General features: G+C 39.6%; 1 protein-coding gene across 7 annotated transcripts in view; it reads left to right on the forward strand.

Annotated features, from left to right (window-relative positions):
* Positions 1–18,238, forward strand: part of sugct (succinyl-CoA:glutarate-CoA transferase) — a 71,811-nt gene extending 53,573 nt beyond the window's left edge. For 2 of the 7 annotated variants that reach the window (XM_027013272.3, XM_035530669.2), the window contains exons 13-14: positions 4,312–4,375; positions 17,076–18,238. In XM_027013272.3, the coding sequence (XP_026869073.2) occupies positions 4,312–4,375; positions 17,076–17,239 (228 nt within the window). In that variant the 3' untranslated portion in view covers positions 17,240–18,238. Of the gene's footprint in view, positions 1–4,311; positions 4,376–4,531; positions 4,596–9,659; positions 12,124–17,075 lie in introns of those variants that run through there. The other 5 variants (XM_035530667.2, XM_027013273.3, XM_027013274.3 and 2 more) reach the window with 5 other exon arrangements.
* Positions 18,239–20,396: the final 2,158 nt, after the last annotated feature.

A 20,396-nucleotide genomic window follows, 5' to 3' on the forward strand; every position in this document is an offset into this window, starting at 1 on the left:
GGTCAAACAGAACTGCTCTGCTGTGTTTTCTCGGTCAGTCCGTGGTCAAACAGAACTGCTCTGCTGTGTTTTCTCGGTTAGTCAGAGGTCAAACGGAACTGCTCTGCTGTGTTCTCACTTTTTACTCGCGTCTTCAGACTTTCCACAGCATGTCTTTCATGTAAAAATCTTTTTTTTGATCTGAAGTTTGTTTTGACACTCATGAGTCATGCAATAATCTGGATTCCATTATCCTGTCACATGTACAGTATTTTTCAGTGGTGGATACACTAGTGCCCTCCAAGTTGCCACTGCATGTAATTGTTGATATTAATGCAGAGTGCTGGTTTATAATGTATGTGCTAGTCACATGCCATGCCTTATGGAATGCCACCTAGTGTAAGGATTTAGTTGCGCGCTCTAATGCTTACATCATGACACTGCTTGTCTAAACATTCAATAAAGTGCTGCTGCACTGTACAGTCTGAGTAATTCCAAGGTATCATGAATTATTGAATCCATGGTTGCATTGGGCCTAATGGCTTCTTATAATATGTCCAGTTCTTGCAGTATATGTGAGCTTTCTAATGGCCTTAACTTGGTCTTAGTGCCCATGGATTGGATTAACTGTCAAAAAAACCCATAAATTTTGATGGGCCAAAAATACCATATATATGAAGTTTAAATTAAAGCCATCGATCAATGTTGAGGCTTTATTAATATCCTTTCCTTGCCAGCTACTGTATGATAGTGTGCAGAAAGGAAAGGGAAGTGAGGAAAAACCCCAGTAGAATGAAGGAAGGCCTCGCAGGCAGCCATTAAGAAGTAGAAGAAACACAAATAAACATGGCTTTTACTGCTCAAAGGCACAGAGGCCTGGAGCACAATCTGGTTTTTAAGACATATAGTAAGGCACATGTGGCTCTGTGCTACTGCTATGCCAGCCACTCACTGGCACTTGGGAGGATTTTATTGCTCTCCAGATCAAGAGGTTAGCACACACTCTCAAACTCCGGGTGCAGTTTGCCTGTCCATGCATCTCCCTATCGTTGTTTTCAAGCCGACTTTGTGGTTCCTCATGCTCTGCATTGGATGTTGAGTGCTGTCATAGTTGAAAGCTGATACTAATACTAATACTAATACTTGATGATTCGAATGAGGAGGCACTTTCCACATACTCTTTCTTTCTTATTTCACTATACTATCTCATCTGGGTACTGGGTTTAAAGTTACAAACATGCCTTCAGCAAGTCTGTCATTTTGCAGTCCCTTAAAGGTTTTCATTTTAATTGAGAATTTCCTTCTTTTTGAGTTCATTTTTCTATCCTTTACTTCCTCTCAAATGTCTTGAAAATAAACAAAAAAGAAATGAATTTCCAACAAAACCTCTCCCCAGCCTTCTAATGCTCATTCCAAACCATACACCTGAGGCAAAGTCCAAGCCCCTGACATGGTGAAGGTCAGCACACCCCCATCCTCAGGCAGACTGACCATATAATTTTAAAGGAAGAGATATTGCTCACCCAGCTATGGTTAACAGATTCTGCAGCATGCAGTAGGAGTGCTGGTTAAAGTGTTAAGTATTGCAGACTGTACAGACGTGGCATGGATCTGCCTTTGGGAACACTTGCCACCATTAGTCTTCAACTGAGGGATACACTGCTGTCTGCTGTATAAATAATTTCTGTTTTTAATCAATGTCTGACATTGCTTCTGTTCAAATTCTGTCTCTACATTGCCAGGTTTTGGGGTTTTTTTTGCATCTGTTCCAGAAACAGGTGATGATATTGTGTCACTGTTAAAACATTTGATTTTTTCCCCCAGAAAGATTTATTGCTAGAATTCAGATCTGTAATCATCACATGCATGTTCCATTTCTAATACATGTTCAGTTCTTGAGCCTCTTTGACCTTGTTTAACTTATCAAACATAGCCTTCATGTTGTTTATGAAAGTACATACACAACACTCAGAAGTGTTTAAATGTTGTAGCATATGGTCAATAAAGCCTTGCTGAAAGCCAGAGAAACTCAGTGAAGTTTGTGTGTTGGTCAGACAGCCTCTGGGGTTCAGTCTGAGGCTCAATCCGTCCTCACTGCTGAGCTTTGGAGACCCTGCTGTTTTTCTTTATTGAAGGACATGCAAAGCCAGTAGATCTTTCACTAAGCGGTCCCCTGTTGTGGAAAACACATTGCTGCATCTAACCTCCTCTCTTGTTTACTGTCTGCATCTGTCTGCTCTCAAACCTCAATTTTGCAGGTCTCTTTATTTGTTGCCTCTTAACCCTGTTTCCCCCTCTCTCAACCAAAAACCTTCTTCCTTAGGCTTCTCCTCCACTGAATGTCTCTCACTGGTTTTTCAGGAAAACATTAACCCTGCACAAATTCTATATTGTAAATTGGTTTCAGCTAACACTCTCCAGACACTTCCTTGTATCTGCACTGTCTGGAACACCACTCTCATGGGTACCTTTCATAAGGGTACAAATATACACTGAAGCCAATCTGTTTGCACAAACAAATAATTAGCCTTCCCTTAACCCTTTCATCATTGGTCAGTTTCTGACCTCTAGACCACTGCTGACCAATATTATTTGTGTGGCCTACAATTCTCTGTGTTGAAATTGATGTGCTGGCCAAAAATGTCCAGTCACCAGTGGTTCTGTGATCATTTGACCATTTGACCATTGACCAAGAGATATAGAAAGACGAATACCAATTGCGCATTCCAACAAATGGGCTATAAACTCTAACTATACAGCTGGTGAGAGCAGGACTGTGCTTAATCTGTGCTGGGGGTAATCAACCCTATTGGCTGTAGAACATCAGCAAAAAAAAAAATGTGATGCACATGGTTTCCTTGAGGCGATAAGTATATTGCAGTTATTTAAGAATTCTTGACCTGGAGCCCAGTGATCTGGTCAAGCTTAATTATTCTCATAGCTCTAAAGTTTTGTGCAGCACACTTGTGAATCTGTTTTGAAACAGTTGTTTCCCTCTGCTAGGTCTTTACCATGCCAGATTTGCTTTCTGATACTTTGAGCGAAGTAAACGAGAAGGAAAGCTAGAATAGGAGCATTGTTGCGGCATGGTCAAGCACAGCACTGCCCATGTTTCTTCTCCCAGGAATTCACTGCTACATTTGCATTCCACAATGAAGACATGAAATGTCACTTCCATGTAGATATACATGTACCACACAACCCTTTAGCATCTGCACTTTACATACCACAGTGGCACAGAGGCTTTACATACCACAGTGGCTATCTGCAGTTTTTTGTTTGAATAAGGGATCATATGGTGCCTCCAGAGAACCTTATGAGTAGATGAATGACGGGGGAAGAGAAAGAGTGATTGAGTGGGTGTCACTCATGTCTGCATATGTTGTTGCAAAACATTCTGACTTCAGCTCTCTCAAATTCACATGTATAATGCTAATGGTGGCAATGCTTTCTAACACTAGATAAAAACACTTAGGAATCTGACATGCAGCAAAATGGTCCTACTTACCATTAAGTCCTACTTACCAAAAACCTTTCTTAACTAGATCTAGTTTCATGGTATTTGCTTGTGGTCTTGATATACTTGCAGTTCAGTCTGATTTGAGGAGAGCATTTTATGTTCTTTTTAAAGAGTGTTTATATCCTACCTTTCTGCTCTTGGATTACAAGTATGGTGATGGGGAATGCCCTCAGAATAAGTACAGTGAAGAGCTGGAGAGCCTCAATATTGTCCTGCCCACTTACACCTGACTCAGTTCATGAAGTACTTTGATCAGGTACTTAATGATTTAATCAGGTGAAATAGACCAAGAAATGTGCATGGCTGTGCAGTGCTATAACTTACCAGGAAGAAAATAATCTAATTAATGACAGTTTGTGAGAAAATGTCATACAAGAATGTATCTCTGGAAACACTTACTGAAAGGGTGTCATAGTAGGCATTGAGTTGTTTTTCAAGCCTGAATTGGTAAGCAAATGTATTGCTCATGTCAGCTTAACTTCTTTAAAAAGCTCATTTCACAAGGTCTGAGTGACCTGAACAAACATGAGAGGACCCGCGATACAGGATGTTACCTATCATGAGCTCAGGTGTTGAAAAAGCTGTCTTCACTGTGTCATTTTGACCCCTTTTTTTGATAGAATGAGATAGAGGTGTTATAGCATTTCAGAGTTTTTTTAGACCTACTGCATTCTGTAACATCAGTGTTTCCTGGTTAGAAAATTGAGAAAAACACTAAATTAATAAAAATTATCAAAAATAAAAATCTAAAACAAAACATTCAATTATTGCTGTTTTTTCTTTTTTTTCCACTTTTCATCATCTGTCTCTAGGTTGCTCATAATGGCCTTATTATGGAGATGGACCACCCAACATCTGGAAGGATTGCTGTGCCAGGTTTGTAAAGACTATATCATTGTTAAACACTGTTCTTTGTATCAGCCCATTCTGATTGCCTTAGACCCCACTGTCTTTGGCTTCCTTTGGTTTGTCAATAACTGTGGATAATCTATGTTGTCCTCTTGTCCATTGAAATCCCTTTAACCTCTTTAGAAACCTTTTTTCTTCTGTTTCCCCATATCACCCGCAAGTCACCCATGAACTCCTTACTTCAAAGGTTGGTTATTGTCTTTTGTTTTGTTGCCATCAAATGTGTGATGTATTACCTCCTCCTGTCTTTCATGTCTAGAACAATAGAATGTTATTTTATTTTCCGGTTTCTCTATTAGCAAGGAAGTCAGTCCCAGGTTCTTGGATTTGACAGTCCCAGTGAGACCGTTATGTGAGCGTAGCCTTTTCATTCCACTCAGTCACATATGTAAAACAAGCTTTTATTGGTCTCCGGAAAAGACAGAACTGTGGTTTTGTTGACATCTATTTATCTAACAACTGTCATTATCCCTCAGTAGGAATGCTTACCATAAAACCTGTATTTGCTAAGGTTAGAAACATATTATCCGCCATTGGGAAGAACGTATACTTCACAAGTTCATACTGTCCGGTGATCAGTAAATAACACAGGTTGGTGGTGATCATAGGTGCAGCACATTGGGTAGAATGAAAGATTAAATATGTAGCCATTGGTCAGACCAGGCTTACCTGGGTATTATGACATATTGAAATAATGGAGATATGGGCAAGAAGCGGAGGCTGGATTAACGTTGTAAGGTGTAAAGTTAGCCTCCATCACTGGGTTTGATTTGCTCAGAACTAAACAATTTCATGACCTCCATGTGAGACCATTGCAAACTACTTCTTCAGGCAGGTTGTTTTACCAGCAGAACAGCTTCAGTGCAGGCTTTGTGCCCATGAGCAAACAAACACTGACCAATTGCATAGAAGCCATAAGCCTGACCGTCATAATAATCTCTGATACATCTCTTAAGGAACTAAACAGGAATGAAGCTCTAAATGTTGCCAGTGATAGGTGGTTCATTCTTTATAAAACCTGGTATTATTTAGTTTAAGAGCTCCACTGAAGCATTTACTACTGGAGTTTACCCACTCTCCTAACACATACCCTGTGATGTTTTTTTTTTCCTGTAACCCTCCTCAGCTTCTCACAGTTTTTGCCCTTCCGCTCTGTACCAAAATAGTCTTTATTATTGTTTAATGAAGAGTGTTCCAGCGAATAACAAATGCTTCCAGAACCACAAGGAAAATGCATTGTGCGTCAACAAGTCTCCAGAGTGATATCCTGGACAATCAGGCAACCCCTTTGATGATTGTGATTCTGGTGTTTACCATTTTCTATGTTTGCACATTCAGGCTGATACCTAGGCTGAATCAAGAGTGACTGTGTAGAATGTCCCACAAATTTAGAATGTTTGCAGGGGGCAAAAACCCACAACAAACACCTTTTTCCATCATAGAGGCCATGACCCATCTGCTCACCAACATATACATCACACTCCAGTACACACCCAGAGCCTCTAATCTTCCACAGCAATTTGCATTGGACCAAACAGTCAATCAGGCCTCTTTATCCCTTCATCACGGTCTAAGTGCAACAGAAGTTCAGGCCTGTTGCACATGTGGGCTGCATGTTGTTTATCAAACTAAAAGACCCCAAAAAGCAAGTGTCTGTCTGTGTTCTGACCCAAAGTAATTGGTATGCTGCTTTTATTCTCTTCCTCTGTCAGTTTTTGTGTAATAATGAAGGACAACTGAATCACAGCCAGAACATTGTCTTTTTTAGAAGAGAGAACCAAGTAGTGGAATTTCAACAAATGGGTAAAATTGACCATGAACTGCCTGAGAGAATGCACATGTAAACATTATGTAATGGCTGTCAGGCTGCACTTATTGAGGATTAATAATAGAAAAAAAAACAGTTTGTCCACTACAATCAGTCTATCAGATTACATAACCAGTAGGCCAGCTGTCCCCACCTACTCATTCATTTTGAAAAGTGGAATCACTAATTACATTAAAATAGAAATAATAACCAATCCAGAGAAACTGCTGCAGGATTACCTCCAGCAGAGTAAAGAACCACTCATGATTTCTTAATCGGTTAAGCACACCAATTCTGGAAGATTTTTTTCTGTCCAAGGCAAGGAAGAGCTATGGAAAAAAAGCCTTTTCTCTAAAGAGGTTTCTGTTCTGCTGATTGCAAGAAGCTTCCTCATTAGTGAGCAAAACAGTTTATTGTGAGGCATGTCCCAAAATAAAGTCCTTTATTTGAACTCAAGTGCTTTCGAAGAAGCACTTTGTTAGCTAGGTTCAAAGCTCATTGTGAAATGTACCACTGAGAAGCTAAGGTGTGATTAGCATGAGTTCAATGGTAACAAGAACTTGTCTCAAGTTCTTGACACTGAATGTTCTTACTTGTTTGTTTTTTATCACTTTTCTGCTAAATGTCCTAGAAACATATACTACCACACACACACAGACACACACACACACACACACACACACACACACACACACATGCATACAAGCTGAGTCCACTTCCAAGAAAAATTATTTCAGAGGTTATGAAGAACTGATGCTTTTTTCTTTTTCCCCTTTTTTCTCAAACAAGGTTACATAATTTTTCACTCATAATGTAACTGAAGTGAAATATAAGAAAATGTAACTTATTGATACCCAAAGCATCTCAATATAATGGGGAAACAACCATTTGCATTTGTCATAGCTTGAAGTTTGTCTGGCATACATTCTGCAGAATTTGAAAATATATATTCTTCCATCACATTTTAGAGCATCCCAAATAGTGTCTTGTCACCTTTTCCCTTTTTAAATATATTCAGAGAAGTTTAAAGGAATTTATGCCTGGTCACTTTGAAGGGGAAGCCATGCATGTTAATATTCTACTACTCTTTCAGTACAAGAAAATGCGTAACTATGTAACAGCATTATTAGTGGAATTAGGACCTGACAACACCCTAATGGAGTGGGAAACAATAATTACTGAAACTCTTCATGCTGTCACTTAAGGTCTGCTTAGTCACAAACATGGATAAGAAATCAGCTTTTAAAACATTTGTTGCCAAAGCACAGTGATGTATGTCAAAAACTGGACAGCAAATATCAATATCAACTTTTCAATCTATTAAATGACATAAAATGTTAATCTGTTTGTATGAGTGGTTCTTGCATGGGTACTACAGTCCTGCTGGAAAAATACACAACATTGAACCAAAATGGATGGCATGCCACTGCAGAATAATGTGGTGTGTGTTTTGGAGTGGAAGACGTGTTCCCACACCAGTGTATTTTCACCAGCATGTTTGACTGTAGGTGTTAACCCTTTAAAGAGACATGGCCTTATGTAAAATGTCTGCAAATGGAAATTTCAAATTTTGATTATTCTATATATAGGGATTTCTTCTATTTTTCTGAGACGTTTCTGTATTGCTTGACCTACGGTAAACCTTTTCATTTGTTTTATGTTCGGCAAACTTGGTTAGAAACTTTCACCATACATGCTACAGTTTGCCACTCATCTATTGACAAGAGATTTGTTTGTGGGGTATGGTATTCTTTGTCCATTTGACTTTGACCTGCTCATGCAAATTCTGTAGTGTCTCATAACAATGCTATCTTTATATACTGGTCTTCAGATGATGGCCACTTTGTCTGCCTGGTCTCCTCCAGCTTGCATTTTACTGCCCTCTTTCACACTTTCATTTTAGCTTCAGTCTGGAATAGACTGAATAGTTTCTTTGCTCTCAGGAGAACAGTTTGACCTTGGACTGCTTTGCTAAGCATATTTCAGAGTGTTACAAACAAATGGAATTTTTTTAGGGGTCATTCCCTAAAGCATGATCAGCAGTGGATATAATGCATAGAGTGCCATACTAATTGAATACGTGTCAGGTGTTAGTCAGTAAGTGACGACAAACGTCTGAATGATGTTACCATTCATCTCTGCTATCCTTGATTCTCTGTCTCCTCTGAAGACCAGAACTGTGTCATTCTCTCACTCCTCTCTTTGGTTTACTCCTAAGCTTTGCTCACTGAAAACCACTGCCAGGTGTCTTGAGCGTCTTTATTTAAAAAACTGGATCACGTGCATTCCCCCGCCTTCTCAAATCACATGCTTAAATATAAAGCTACTTTAAATGCAGTTCGCTCTTCTTATTTCTTTACTGTAATTAATGGCTCAGGTCACAAGTTCAAGTGACTTTTCTGTTTTGTCAGCAAACATCTTTATCAAGCACCCTCATGCACTTGACAAATGTTACGCTTTTCTCAAGATTTTTTTTTTTTTTTCCAAAATAAAATGATTACAATCTACCATGATTTCTCTAGTATGCCCCCTTCAGTCTCTTCTAATCCCATGTAGCAATATCTTGACTTTTGTCCTGTTGAGACTGACTGCATCTCTGAGATCATTTACAAACTGAAAGCATTGTGATGTCAGTTTGACCCTGCCCCCAACTCACTATTAGAGTTTTGTCTCTCTGATGTTTTGACTCCTATTTCTCATTCCATTAATCTCTTGCTTACATCTGGTCATGGTCCTTGTGTTCTGAAAAGGGTTGCTTCATTCCTATTATCAAGAAACCAAGCTTGGATACTTCAATTATAGCACATTTTAGACCCATTTCTGACCTGTCTTTTGCCTCTAAAGTTTTTAAGGGGGTTGTTGCCTTCCAGTTGTAAGACTTTCTGAATTCCAGTAACCTTTTGAAACTTTTCAGGCAGGTTTCTATCATAGTACTGAGACAGCTATTGCTTATGGTCTAAATGATTTTTTTTCTCTCTTGATTCTGGTTCTGCACCTAGTCATTGGATATGGTCAATCATAATATATGTATATATTATGTAATTATTATTATATATTATGCAATAGTTATATGTATATAATTGTCTGTGTGTGTATGTATGTATGTATGTATGTATGTATATATATATATATATATATATATATATATATATATATATATATATATATATATATATATATATATATATATATATATATATATATATATATAATTTTGACTATTGGCCATACTGTCTTGGATCAGGTCCCATTTAACAGATAGGTGTCAATTTGTTGGTAGGCACAGTTAATTTAATGTTGCTCCTCAGGATATTCCCCCATGGCTTCCATTTATGGCCCTCTTTTATTTAGCTTTTACATCCTGCACCTTGAAAACATTATTTGTCATCAAGGCCTCAAATTTCACTGATATGCTGATCGGAGAATGTTGTCCTGTGCAAACAGTTTGGATGCATAAGGGAAGAGCAAGAGGTGATGCAAAATGTCAAGAAGGCAGAGCCAAACGCGGATGACGTCCGACGCCCAAACAGCATCAGCACCCTCCCATGGCACAATGACGTGATTTGACGCATTTTTTCTTTTTTCTTCTTCTTTCTTTCATTGAGGAGTGAAGAGGGAGGGAAGAAGCAGAGCTTGTCAGTGTGGTCCATGTTCCCATCAGCTATTCAGCATTTGTAGTGTCAGCTCCGTGCTGTTTTCTCTCAGTACATGTCACATGGCTGTGCCTATGTGGAAACAAGTGAATAGTTGAAAATGGAGTCAGCCAGCACTCAGAGCAGAGTTTCGTGGAAACCCAACTCCTTTTTCTGAGTGGTCTACTTTTTTACTTATATAACACTGGTTCTTTAATCCTCATGAGTGCTGCAAACAAACAGTGAAGGAACTTATTTATAAATCTATGGCATCACTGCGATGCATCTCAGAAATCTGGCTTACAAGCGCTACGATAAATTGTACAGTACCAGTTTTCTTTCTAAAGATCCGGTGATGCATTACAAAGAAAGACCTTTCAGCTAGGTCCAAAACTTGTCCTAAAGGATAGGAGGATAGGGGCTTTCCTAACGGACAGTCTTCTCTTCTCATTTGACTTAAGGAGTCTTTGCAGTAAAAGCTGAAAATCGAAATTACATTTCTCAAAATACCCTCAGGTGCTTAAATCTGAGAGTTTCACGGTTCGTAGTATGTTTGATAACTCTGGGAGGTAAATTATTATTGGTAAATTATTACTATGAAATTGAAGGTTAAACAATTCATTTTTAAAAGATTAATATTTCAGTAAAAGGGTAATAAGAGGGGTACCAGCCCAGTGGGCAGAAGAGTGAGGTGACTAACAGCTATAGTAATATGGTTTCTACTAATAATTGTAGATTTTCATGTACTGCTGGTTTGGCTGTCAGCTCTCTCTCTTCCCCCAGGTGTTTGTAATGAATAAAACTGTCAGAAGGTTAGAAAGAGTACCATACACGCACAACGGTTTTTGCTACTGTTAAACACAATCATTATCTCTTGCTGTTGCAAATAATGAATGAACCTGTTCACAACCATGAATGCTGTTTGAGTTTATCTCATAACACAGAATTACTTCATTGTCACCAGTTGACAGATAAAGTGGGCTGAAATGGCCCTGCTCCTTGGCACAGGCAGCCGTTTCGACGCTGTGGGGATCTGATCTCCAACCAAATGTCTGTGGATCGCTCTCTTTTCATTTTTCCTCAGGCTGTTTTCATTTCATAGGGAAATTTAGGTCATCCCACTTCCACATCTCAGAGGAAATCTATTAGTCATGATACAGGGTCTCAGCCATTTGGTGACATGGTGTTGTCAAGCTTTTGTTTTATTTCAGTTCTTTTTTCTTTGTTTGCTTCTTCATTTCATGATTTTTTAAAATGCATTATTGTTTTTAAGGTTGAAATAGTGAGTGGATCTTCAATGATTTGACAGGGTTCACTTCACATTTAGATGCCCAAGATGCCTTTAAAAAAAATTTAAATCTCTTATTTTGTCCTAGAGTGTACATTTCAGGGTTAGGGTTAGCCTTAGGGTTAGCCTTAGGCTTAGGCTTAGGGTTAGGGTTTTCATTTGCATGTTTTATGTATGAAGACTTGCACAGTTAAAGGAGTGTTAGTGGTAAGTGTGAACCTTATTCCTATGGAAATGTTTTATTTCCCACATTCCTCATTTGGCATATACTTCTAGAGTCATTACACACAAACCTTACTCTAATGGCTGAATGAAGTTATGTTTCTATTTTTGTGAAACTGCATCAGGAGTGAGTCACCATTTCCAGTTTCCATGAATTAATTCGTCTGGTTTTATTTTACCTTGGGGGCTACTGCAAAAAAAAAAAGAAGAAGAAGCAAACAGTATTCATGTATTCATGTTTAATGTTTAATTGTCACGTTCACCCCTTCCTGGCGTTGTAGTTCCCATGGCAAATCTACCTGTTTTTCACTTCCTGGTTTTGTTTCCTCATGCTTCCTTGTTTTGGTTTCATTCTGTTCCGCCCCCTCATTAGTATCTGTGTCTATTATTGTCTTCACCTGTATCTTGTTAGTCCTCAGTAAGCTCTGTGTTTGTATGTAGTCTTTGCGAAGTCTCGTCACCATTTGGTACATTTGCCTAGCCTTTCGATTCTGAGCCATTGTATCAATTGTTTCTAATCAGTCTTCTTGGATGTTTTGACTTTTGCCTGTTTCCCTGGGTTTTGCTCTCTTGTGTGCTCCTGTACTGTTTTTTTTGGATACTACTACTGTGTTTTGGTTTATGAACTCTGCCCATTTTGACTATTTCTTTGCGTACCCCTGTGCAATTAAAGCAAGCCTGTTTTACTGCAGTCAACTCCGTCTGCAGTCATACAAAATTAAACTGATGTGCTGAACAGTGCCATTAAATTTACATTTTGAAAGACTATTCGAGATTTCAAAAAGTAATATACGCATATCACTTTTTTTAAAAAACACTTTTCTCCTCACCTTTCTCTCTCTCTCTCCTTCCTTTTATGCCTGTGTCACCTTTGATCCATTTCTGCACTTGTCGTTCTCTCATACTCTTTATCTCTCACTCACTCGTATCCATTAAAGATGCTGTGAGCAGTTAAAAAAAAACAGATGACAGATTACACAGGGATGAATTGTTGCGTGGGCTCAAAGCACCTCTGATGAAAATGTTCAGCCTGAGATGATGGCTCTGGTCATTGCTGGAGGCTGCGCTGGGATCAGGGTGAGTCTCACGAGAGAGCCCCCCCCCCCCCCCAACTTCTCCTGTCCCTCTGCTGTTTGATGCTGGGAAAACAGCCAGAAGAATGAAAGACAAAGATATCTAGTGGAAAATGCCTTAAATGTTGCCCTGCTTGCTTCAGAATGAACCTGTAGCTGTAGAGGAAAACTGACACATTATCATTGCACTAAGGATTATTTTAATAAACATAATTTATTGTATGTTGTAGAAATTTTTGTGATTACAAAATGTCAAATTACAATCCAAAGCGGACATATTGGCATTTAATATTAGTCAAAAATAGGGCATGAAAAAGTATCTCCATTGTCTGTCAACCTGAATGCTAACTTAATGTAGTCTAAATATAACCTTTAAGTGAAGTCATTTTAAAATAGTATTATATTTTTTCCTGAGATCTTATTTTTACTCTTAGAATATGTTTAGTCCTAGGTATGATCATAGTCACCATGTCTCCAAAACTATGATAAGGTATGATTTCCATGGTACCAGTCTCATTATAAGGCTTGGCAGAAGAAAGCCTTTTCTCCAGTAAACTACAGCCTGGAGTTTGATAAATGTCATTCGATTTTTTTGATTATTCATTTTGATTATAACTACATTTTATAGTAAGATGTCAGCAAAATAAAAGTCTTTTTTATTTGGCATAAAACATGACAACATTCTCCCAGGTCTACACAAAATTACTAACTGATCACAATCAAGTTATTCCAGTACTTCTAAAAATGCCCAAACTAGACAAAAACCTAAAATATATGGGCTAAGAGAATCCTCATGTAACAACTAGAGATCTGGGATATTCTTCATAGAACAGACCTCACATCTCTTGCTATGTGTTATCCTACCTCATCAGACATCATAGGAAAAGATTATGTGCTGTTGTTGTGGCAAACATATTAGAGTCATATTAGAAAAATATATTTTTCTAATGAAAAGCAAAGAAAAGATTTGTTAATCTAAATAGTGATTATACATGGTTTATAACGCATCTTTTGAGTTTTCCTATTCAGGGTTTCAAGTGAGAGGAATAGAAGCAGACTCTGGTGCCCTCATCTACCTGCCATAGGCACATGACGGGTTCTCTGGCCCCTTCATAATACTCCAATTGGGAATTCTCTTTTTTTTAATTAAAATTATGCGGAACGAATAACATGCTAAACAATGCAGAATGGGTGACAGCAATAGTCGTTTCCTAGAAATCCATCAGAGGACGATAGTAGTTTCCTAGAAATCGGCCACTCTCCTGAACATACTATGAGTTTTGCTGACCTTTCAGCACTGATGATGGCACACTGAAGTCCAGATCCTTCAAAATTAGCTCTCTTGATGGGAACCTCACCCTCTCTCCCTACCCTCCCTTCTTTCACTAATTCTCTCTCTCTCCCTGACCCCCTAACTCACTTATTAACTCTGTCAGGGGGAAAATGATAACATTTGTATCACAGAACATTCAAATTGATAGAGCCGTGCAGTCAACTGGAGCTTCAAGTGTGAGAGATTTCGGTCTTGTCTGTCTTAAGCAGCCCCATAAGAGCAAAGGTTTGTAATAGGCACGGGTCCTCCTGACTCATATTCCAATTTGTATGCTTTGCTAAATGTGGGGACTCCGGGTCCACAAGGCAAAAATAATTATAGGGAATTTACCGTCAATAGTCCAGATTTGGGTGGTAGTGACAAAGCTGGAAAAATGTGTAAAAACTTCTGTGCATTGGCAAGTGGAAATAATGGTAACCTTGATCAGATGAATTCTTTACTGATGCTTGCCGGCTGTACAGGAAAGAACCGGCTAGTGTTGGTGTTCCTAATGCCACAGGGAATCACCATGGAAACTCTGGAACACTACCCTCACATTTCCACTCAGGAAGGAGAGTGAATGTGCTTCATGGTTGGATGCTAATATTTACATGCAATCAGAGGCTCACAGGACAACAGCTTCCATATCACTCACTAAACGTCAGGGGCCATTTAGCTCAGCTAATGGACATCCATTTTAGAATATCAGGGTGGTATATCATAGGTTCACAAAGGAGCTAGTGAAAAAAAAATGACCCTTTGAAGGACTCAATCAACCTGTGGGGGAAAAAAAAAAAGTTTGTTTGCCGTGCATGTGGTCTGTTTGTCTTGCCGTTTCACTCTCCTTCCAATCAGACTGAATGATGCCAGTTTGGATCGTTAAGATTGGTGTTAGATATACTGCAGAAAAACGCACAGGAAGGAGCACCAGCGGCAGTGGACGGGATGCAGTGCGGAAGGAGGGGAAGGGTTAAGGACAGAGAGGGCTTTGTTACGGAAGAAGCAGAGGAAACCCTTGAACCATGCCCGCGGAGGAGAGGGGGTGGGGGAGGGGTGTTTCCCTGCCTTGCCAGGGTACAAGCTGAGGGGAAGCAGATGTGAGAACAGCAGACGTGCCCTTGGTAGTGTGAGCAGGAGCAGAGGGACGAGGAGCGGGGAGGAGATGGAGGATGTGGTTAAGGCATCGCTCCTAACCGCTGAGGCTGCGAAACCGCACACACGCACACAATCATGTTCGAGTTCTCCAGCCCCCTCTTCCTCCTGTCGTTTACCTTGCTTTCCATTCTTCAGCACCCAGCCACCTCTGGTTTTGTTTGAGGCCATCATTGCTGCATCATGCTCTGCTTTTATCTTTCGAGTCTGAGCATTTTTGTTGTCAAGTTACTGAAGGGCTTTATCACTATCGTGTTTTTGTGACATATGAGGTCAGAGGATATTGCTCTGTGTGAAACTGATGAGCTGATTTAATGTGTAAATATAAAACTATAGTTTCCCCCACATGAAAAATCTTGCCGGTCCAAAATCCAATTCCATAGGGCCGGTCAGATTTTCTAACCTGGCCACCAACTCTTGGGTTAGATTTCAAACCAATATGGGCCATGTCTCCATTTCAGTAGACCTAGGCCTTATTAAACATCTTGATTTATTTGGATGTTTTCGTTGCTTGACTGAAAATGTTTGTATCAAAGCTACCAGTAATTTTAGCTCTCTGGCATCCACCCTGTTGAGGACTCACGAACAGCAGTGTATTTTGCCATGCCAGGGTTTATTTCCCTCTGCATCACATGAGAAGTTCAATCTGTCAAAAACAACATCAGGAAATGGTTAAAAGTGAAATGACTAGACCAGAGACAGAGATGTGTCTCGTCCTAGAATGGCTTCTCTAGCCCAAGTTTCCCTTTAGTTCTCTGTTCATTGTCTCACTTCATCCCATCTGAAACACGATCCTTTCCAGTGTTCCATTAATAAAAAACGGCAGACCTTGCCTCTGGTCAAAATGCCTGACCATGTTTTGAAAACCCTGTGTCCTTATGTAAAAAAGCATTAAATGTTGGAGGTGACAAGATCAAAGCATTTTCTGGACTTCCAACAAGGTGCAAAAGCAGTCCATATGGAGGCATGACCTCTTCTTGCATGGGAAAAGGAGCAGATTCAGAATACTGAGGATGCAAGTGCTGAGAGCCCACTCTCTGTGTTAGACCAGCATGAGGGCAGATGCCTATCATTCATTGCCTGAAATGGTTTGTAAATGTAAATGACATCCCTTTACTATCTACTTGTGGTTTGTTCACTGAAAAGCAAGTGCCTTAAATATGTTACTAATAGTAGAAGAGGCTTGGTAATTAGTTTCAAAAAATGAATAGGGCTGGTGAGAAACGAAGGTGCCTGTGCTAATGCCTTCTAATGACTGCAGTATCTTGAGTTCAGTCAGTCCCATTATATACTACTCATCAATTTTTCTGCCTAGCGTTTTTCTGACATTTTTTCAATACTGATTTCTGAATGTTAATCTCCTGTATTACAAAGTTAGTATTAAACAACAATTAACAGGTCATAAATGCTTGTTTTAAATAAGAGCAGAGCAGTTATTGCTAATTTATATGAAGTGTATAGGTCTGATTTGCTGTAGTTAGGGCATTCATCTTCTTAATATTTGCCTTGTGTACACTGGGAGAACAGAATAGCAGAAACAGTGACTATTCTAAGTGACTAAGTATAATGGTCTTTTCTGGAACACTATAAACTTCTCAATTTCTAGTGGGAAATTGCATAATTCTTTCAGAAGAACAAACCCACTATAGTACTGACCATATTTGACCAGGCTTCCTTTATCTTCTTCAGAAAAAAAAAAAAAAGAACATATAGAAAATAAAAAATGTAAAAGATATGGCCTCATCAAGCTATAAGGTGTTTTGTAAGGTTTATTTATGCTGATTACATGTTTTTTGGTTTTTTTTGGAAATTGAAGCCCTATCATAAATATCAGCTTTGTGAAGTTGTAGTTACATAGTTGTGGTTTAAACTAAGGTTAGACTAGATTTAAATTGGATTGTGTGGTCACTGTCAAGCTGTTTAGTGTTGTTTTTTAACCTTTTTTACCTGTCCTTAATTGTCTGTATCTCTGTCAGTGGACTTTCAGCCATTATTCTTCTTCCAACACACTTGACCCTTCCTGAACTTAAAATGACATGTGCTCAGCATGTTCTACTGCTTTGCAGTCAGTGTCTCTTACCTGTTAGTGTCTCACACCTGGAAGAGGTGTGACGAATGTCTGTTAATAAATATCAGCATTCTGTTATTATGTTATGTCTAATTATTTGTTTGCTCTCACAGGTCCTGCTGTCCGGTTCAGCAGTTTTGAATGTGACAGACCGACTCCACCGCCTGTAATTGGTCAGCATACAATTGAAGTTCTCAGGGACACCCTTGGATATAGCGATGATGTCATAAACCAGCTTCTGGCTTCACACACTGTTACCCAAAATGTGGTGCATTAATGGCAGGGAGTCCAGTTCTTAAACATGACCGTGCTGCCTACTCTAACCAAACCGACACACACCAGCTTCTAAAATGCACATATGTGTGCACACACATTCTTACATGGTAATATGGGAAAAATACAGGACTACCTCCCATGCTTGATGGTTATGCTTTTGTAATTAATCTGTTGAATAGCCGTCTGGGACTAAGCCGCAAATGGAACAATAACAGCATAGTGACGCAAGCTGCCCGGCCTCGGAAGCCTGAGTCTGCCAGCTGGAGTGTGCGGTGTGGTGCCGTCTGGATTTCTGACCCACAGACACATCACCTCCAACACTTCTCACTGTTTTGATTGATCAGTAATACTCACGGACTTGCTGCAGGATAGAGTTTCAAAATGAGGTATTCAGTCCAGTACAAGAAAGGAGGAAAATCCATTTCACTGTCTCTTTAACTTTCAAGCTAAGTTTCCGTCATGGAATTGGCTAAATTCACATCTTTTATTGGATTCGAGGAACAGTGGGAAAATACCATACAGCACACAGAATAGAACACCATCATTGGGCTCAGCAGGGTTTTACTATTTTTTCAGTCATGCGCTTTCCGTTACTGTCAGAACTATTAAGTTAATCTACATAGTTGATCAGAAAACATGCTCTTAATTTATAGAATTTCATAGTATTATCAGCAGTCTCGAATATTTTGAAAAAATACTTTTATTTTGTGTAATCATATTGTTTTAGAATTGTATCAATGACTTTGAAACCTCTATGTCTGAATGATAATGTTTAAAGAAGGATTATTGCTTGCTAACTAAACTAAAATCTTCAGATACACTTCAAACACGCCCACACCAACTAAACATGAGTCGAATAAGTAGGTCTGTTGATTTTGCTGAGATTGGCCTTAGAGAAAAAAAGAATTGTGTGGACCCATTGCACAATTTCAACACTGATGAATGTAACATTTATGTAAGAGGTGTCAATGAAATAAAATGACATTATGTGTTAACTTTATGTAGTCCCACTGCGTCCAGATGTTTATGAACTGAATGAGCGTTGTTTGAGTCTGCATCACTATGAATCGAGCTCTACAGGTGCAAGGTCCAAGGTCACAGCTCAGTTTGATCAGAGTTCCGGGGTCTGCAGTAGCTCTGAGGAGAGCTGTCCGGCCCCTCAGAGAAATAAGTCTTGTTTCGGATGTCAGTAATTGCCAGAGATGTTTCATGTCTGATTTCCTCCCGCCTGTTCCGTGCAAATGACTTGATGTCAAACACAGACTAGGTCATGGCAGGACAGTATCATGATCGTGGCTGCAACTAAGGGCTTACCTATAACTGCTTTGCTTATCAGTGAGGAATAGTAAAAGTCTAACAGGTTTACTATTTCAATAGCCTGTTGCAATATCATTACTTATTCAAAATGATTGATTGTAGAAGGTTCTTTTGACTGAATTTTGTTTAGGGTTAATTCTGAAATCTTTAAGAGGCTGGGTTTTGCTTTGGATACACCGTGAGAAGCAGTCCTGCTCAGTCCATAGTTAAAGGGAGGTTTCCTGAATGAGTCATCTGTTCGTAAGTTTCCAGCTTGTTTCACTAGAGACCTTTTTTTTTTTTAATAAGTCTCTTGGATGAAATAAGGCTCAAATTGATCTGAAAACATGTTTTCAGCCTTACGGCAACAAAAACACTGAGGTGCCAAAATCGATGTGATCAAAACGTTACTGACCGGCATATTTCAGGCTCTGGCTTCCTAAAGGTCTTGTGGCAAAGTTGCTGTGTTGTAGCACTAAAATATTGCTTTGTACATTCTCTTGAACATTTACGTGATCACAACAGAATGTGCCAATCTTCTGGAAAGACTCCAAGGTCTTACTGGTATTTTCTGAGAAATGTACCAGCTAAAACTTCTGTGAGCCATAGGGAGACTTAGGATCAGTGATGTTGGTGAACCTATCCAAGAGTCCCTTCGCACAAATGTTGCATGCTTGTGTTTTGTTGCCTGTGTAAATGGAAGCAGCTATGCAGGCTTAGGTCTGCTTCTGCCTTCAGCTGCTGTCCCTCGAGAGCCCTGGCAAAATGATGAGATCTAAGCGAATCAATCTGACAGTTAAATATGTGACTGCTTATTTATGTGCTAGCCTATTGCTCCCATGGAAGAAAGTTTGAAGGTGTTAGAGACTTTGATAAGCATTCGTAATCAGCTGCCAGGGAGACATTTGTTGATGTTTACAAGTCCTTGCTCTCTTGTTTTTTGCAAGGGGTCTCAGGATGCGTGGATATGTAGTCCTGGGAGAGCACTGGGAAGTGCTTTCCTGTTTTCGGTTTGGGTTCCGCTGACACGTTCAGAGAAGGAAACGGGTTATCCAGCCCAGCCAGCTGCGCTTGACATTAGCCCCCTCCCTGCCCGTCCCACCCTGCATCTCTAAGGCTGTCCAGCCAATGGGAGGTGACCCATGCCGCCGTCACTTCCAGTTGCGCATGTGTACGCCGTTGCCTTGGCAACTGAGGGTTTCCGGAGCGATGGGCTAGCAAGGAGATGAAATAAGCAGAGCTGGAGCAAATCCCTGATTTTAGAGACAGAGAGAGAGAGAGAGAGGCGGAAAGAGTGAGAGGAAAAGGTGGAATGGTAAAGCCATCTGTATTGGCAGCTGTGGAGTTGCTCCAGCTCTGCTTATTGTGTTGGTCTTGGGGCTTATCTGAGCATGCAGTGCACAAGGTGAGGTAAGAGTTCTCCAGATACACCACTCCCAATGACCAGGACTATACTGCCTAGGCTTCAGAGGTATTATGATCCTCCAGTGAAATGTCAGGTTTTACTATACATCACTAACACATGCAGGTCATAACCCCTGAAGTTGGTCTTCCTATAGTTGAGGGCATCAGCAATCATTGCCTGTGTGCTTTAAAAAAATTTTTTTTAAAAAGACTTGCTGACAACCATGATGAACCCACATGGTTTCAAACTCATGTTACAAGCCCTGAACATTCTACCGTATCACAGCTCTCTAAGGTGGTTGTTTTAACTAGTCCTACCTGAATCTACAGCAGTGTGTCTTTTGAATATTCCAAAAGAACACAGAATCTATGTTTGACATTCCCTGGAAGCTGTATATAGTTGCATAAATTAAGTTATGTAAAAGTTCCAGATCATAGATACTCAGCTGGGAGAGCTT

The sequence above is a fragment of the Electrophorus electricus genome, chromosome 14 (assembly GCF_041902795.1).
Source record: "Electrophorus electricus isolate QZ-2024a chromosome 14, ASM4190279v1, whole genome shotgun sequence".
Classification (NCBI taxonomy): domain Eukaryota; kingdom Metazoa; phylum Chordata; class Actinopteri; order Gymnotiformes; family Gymnotidae; genus Electrophorus; species Electrophorus electricus.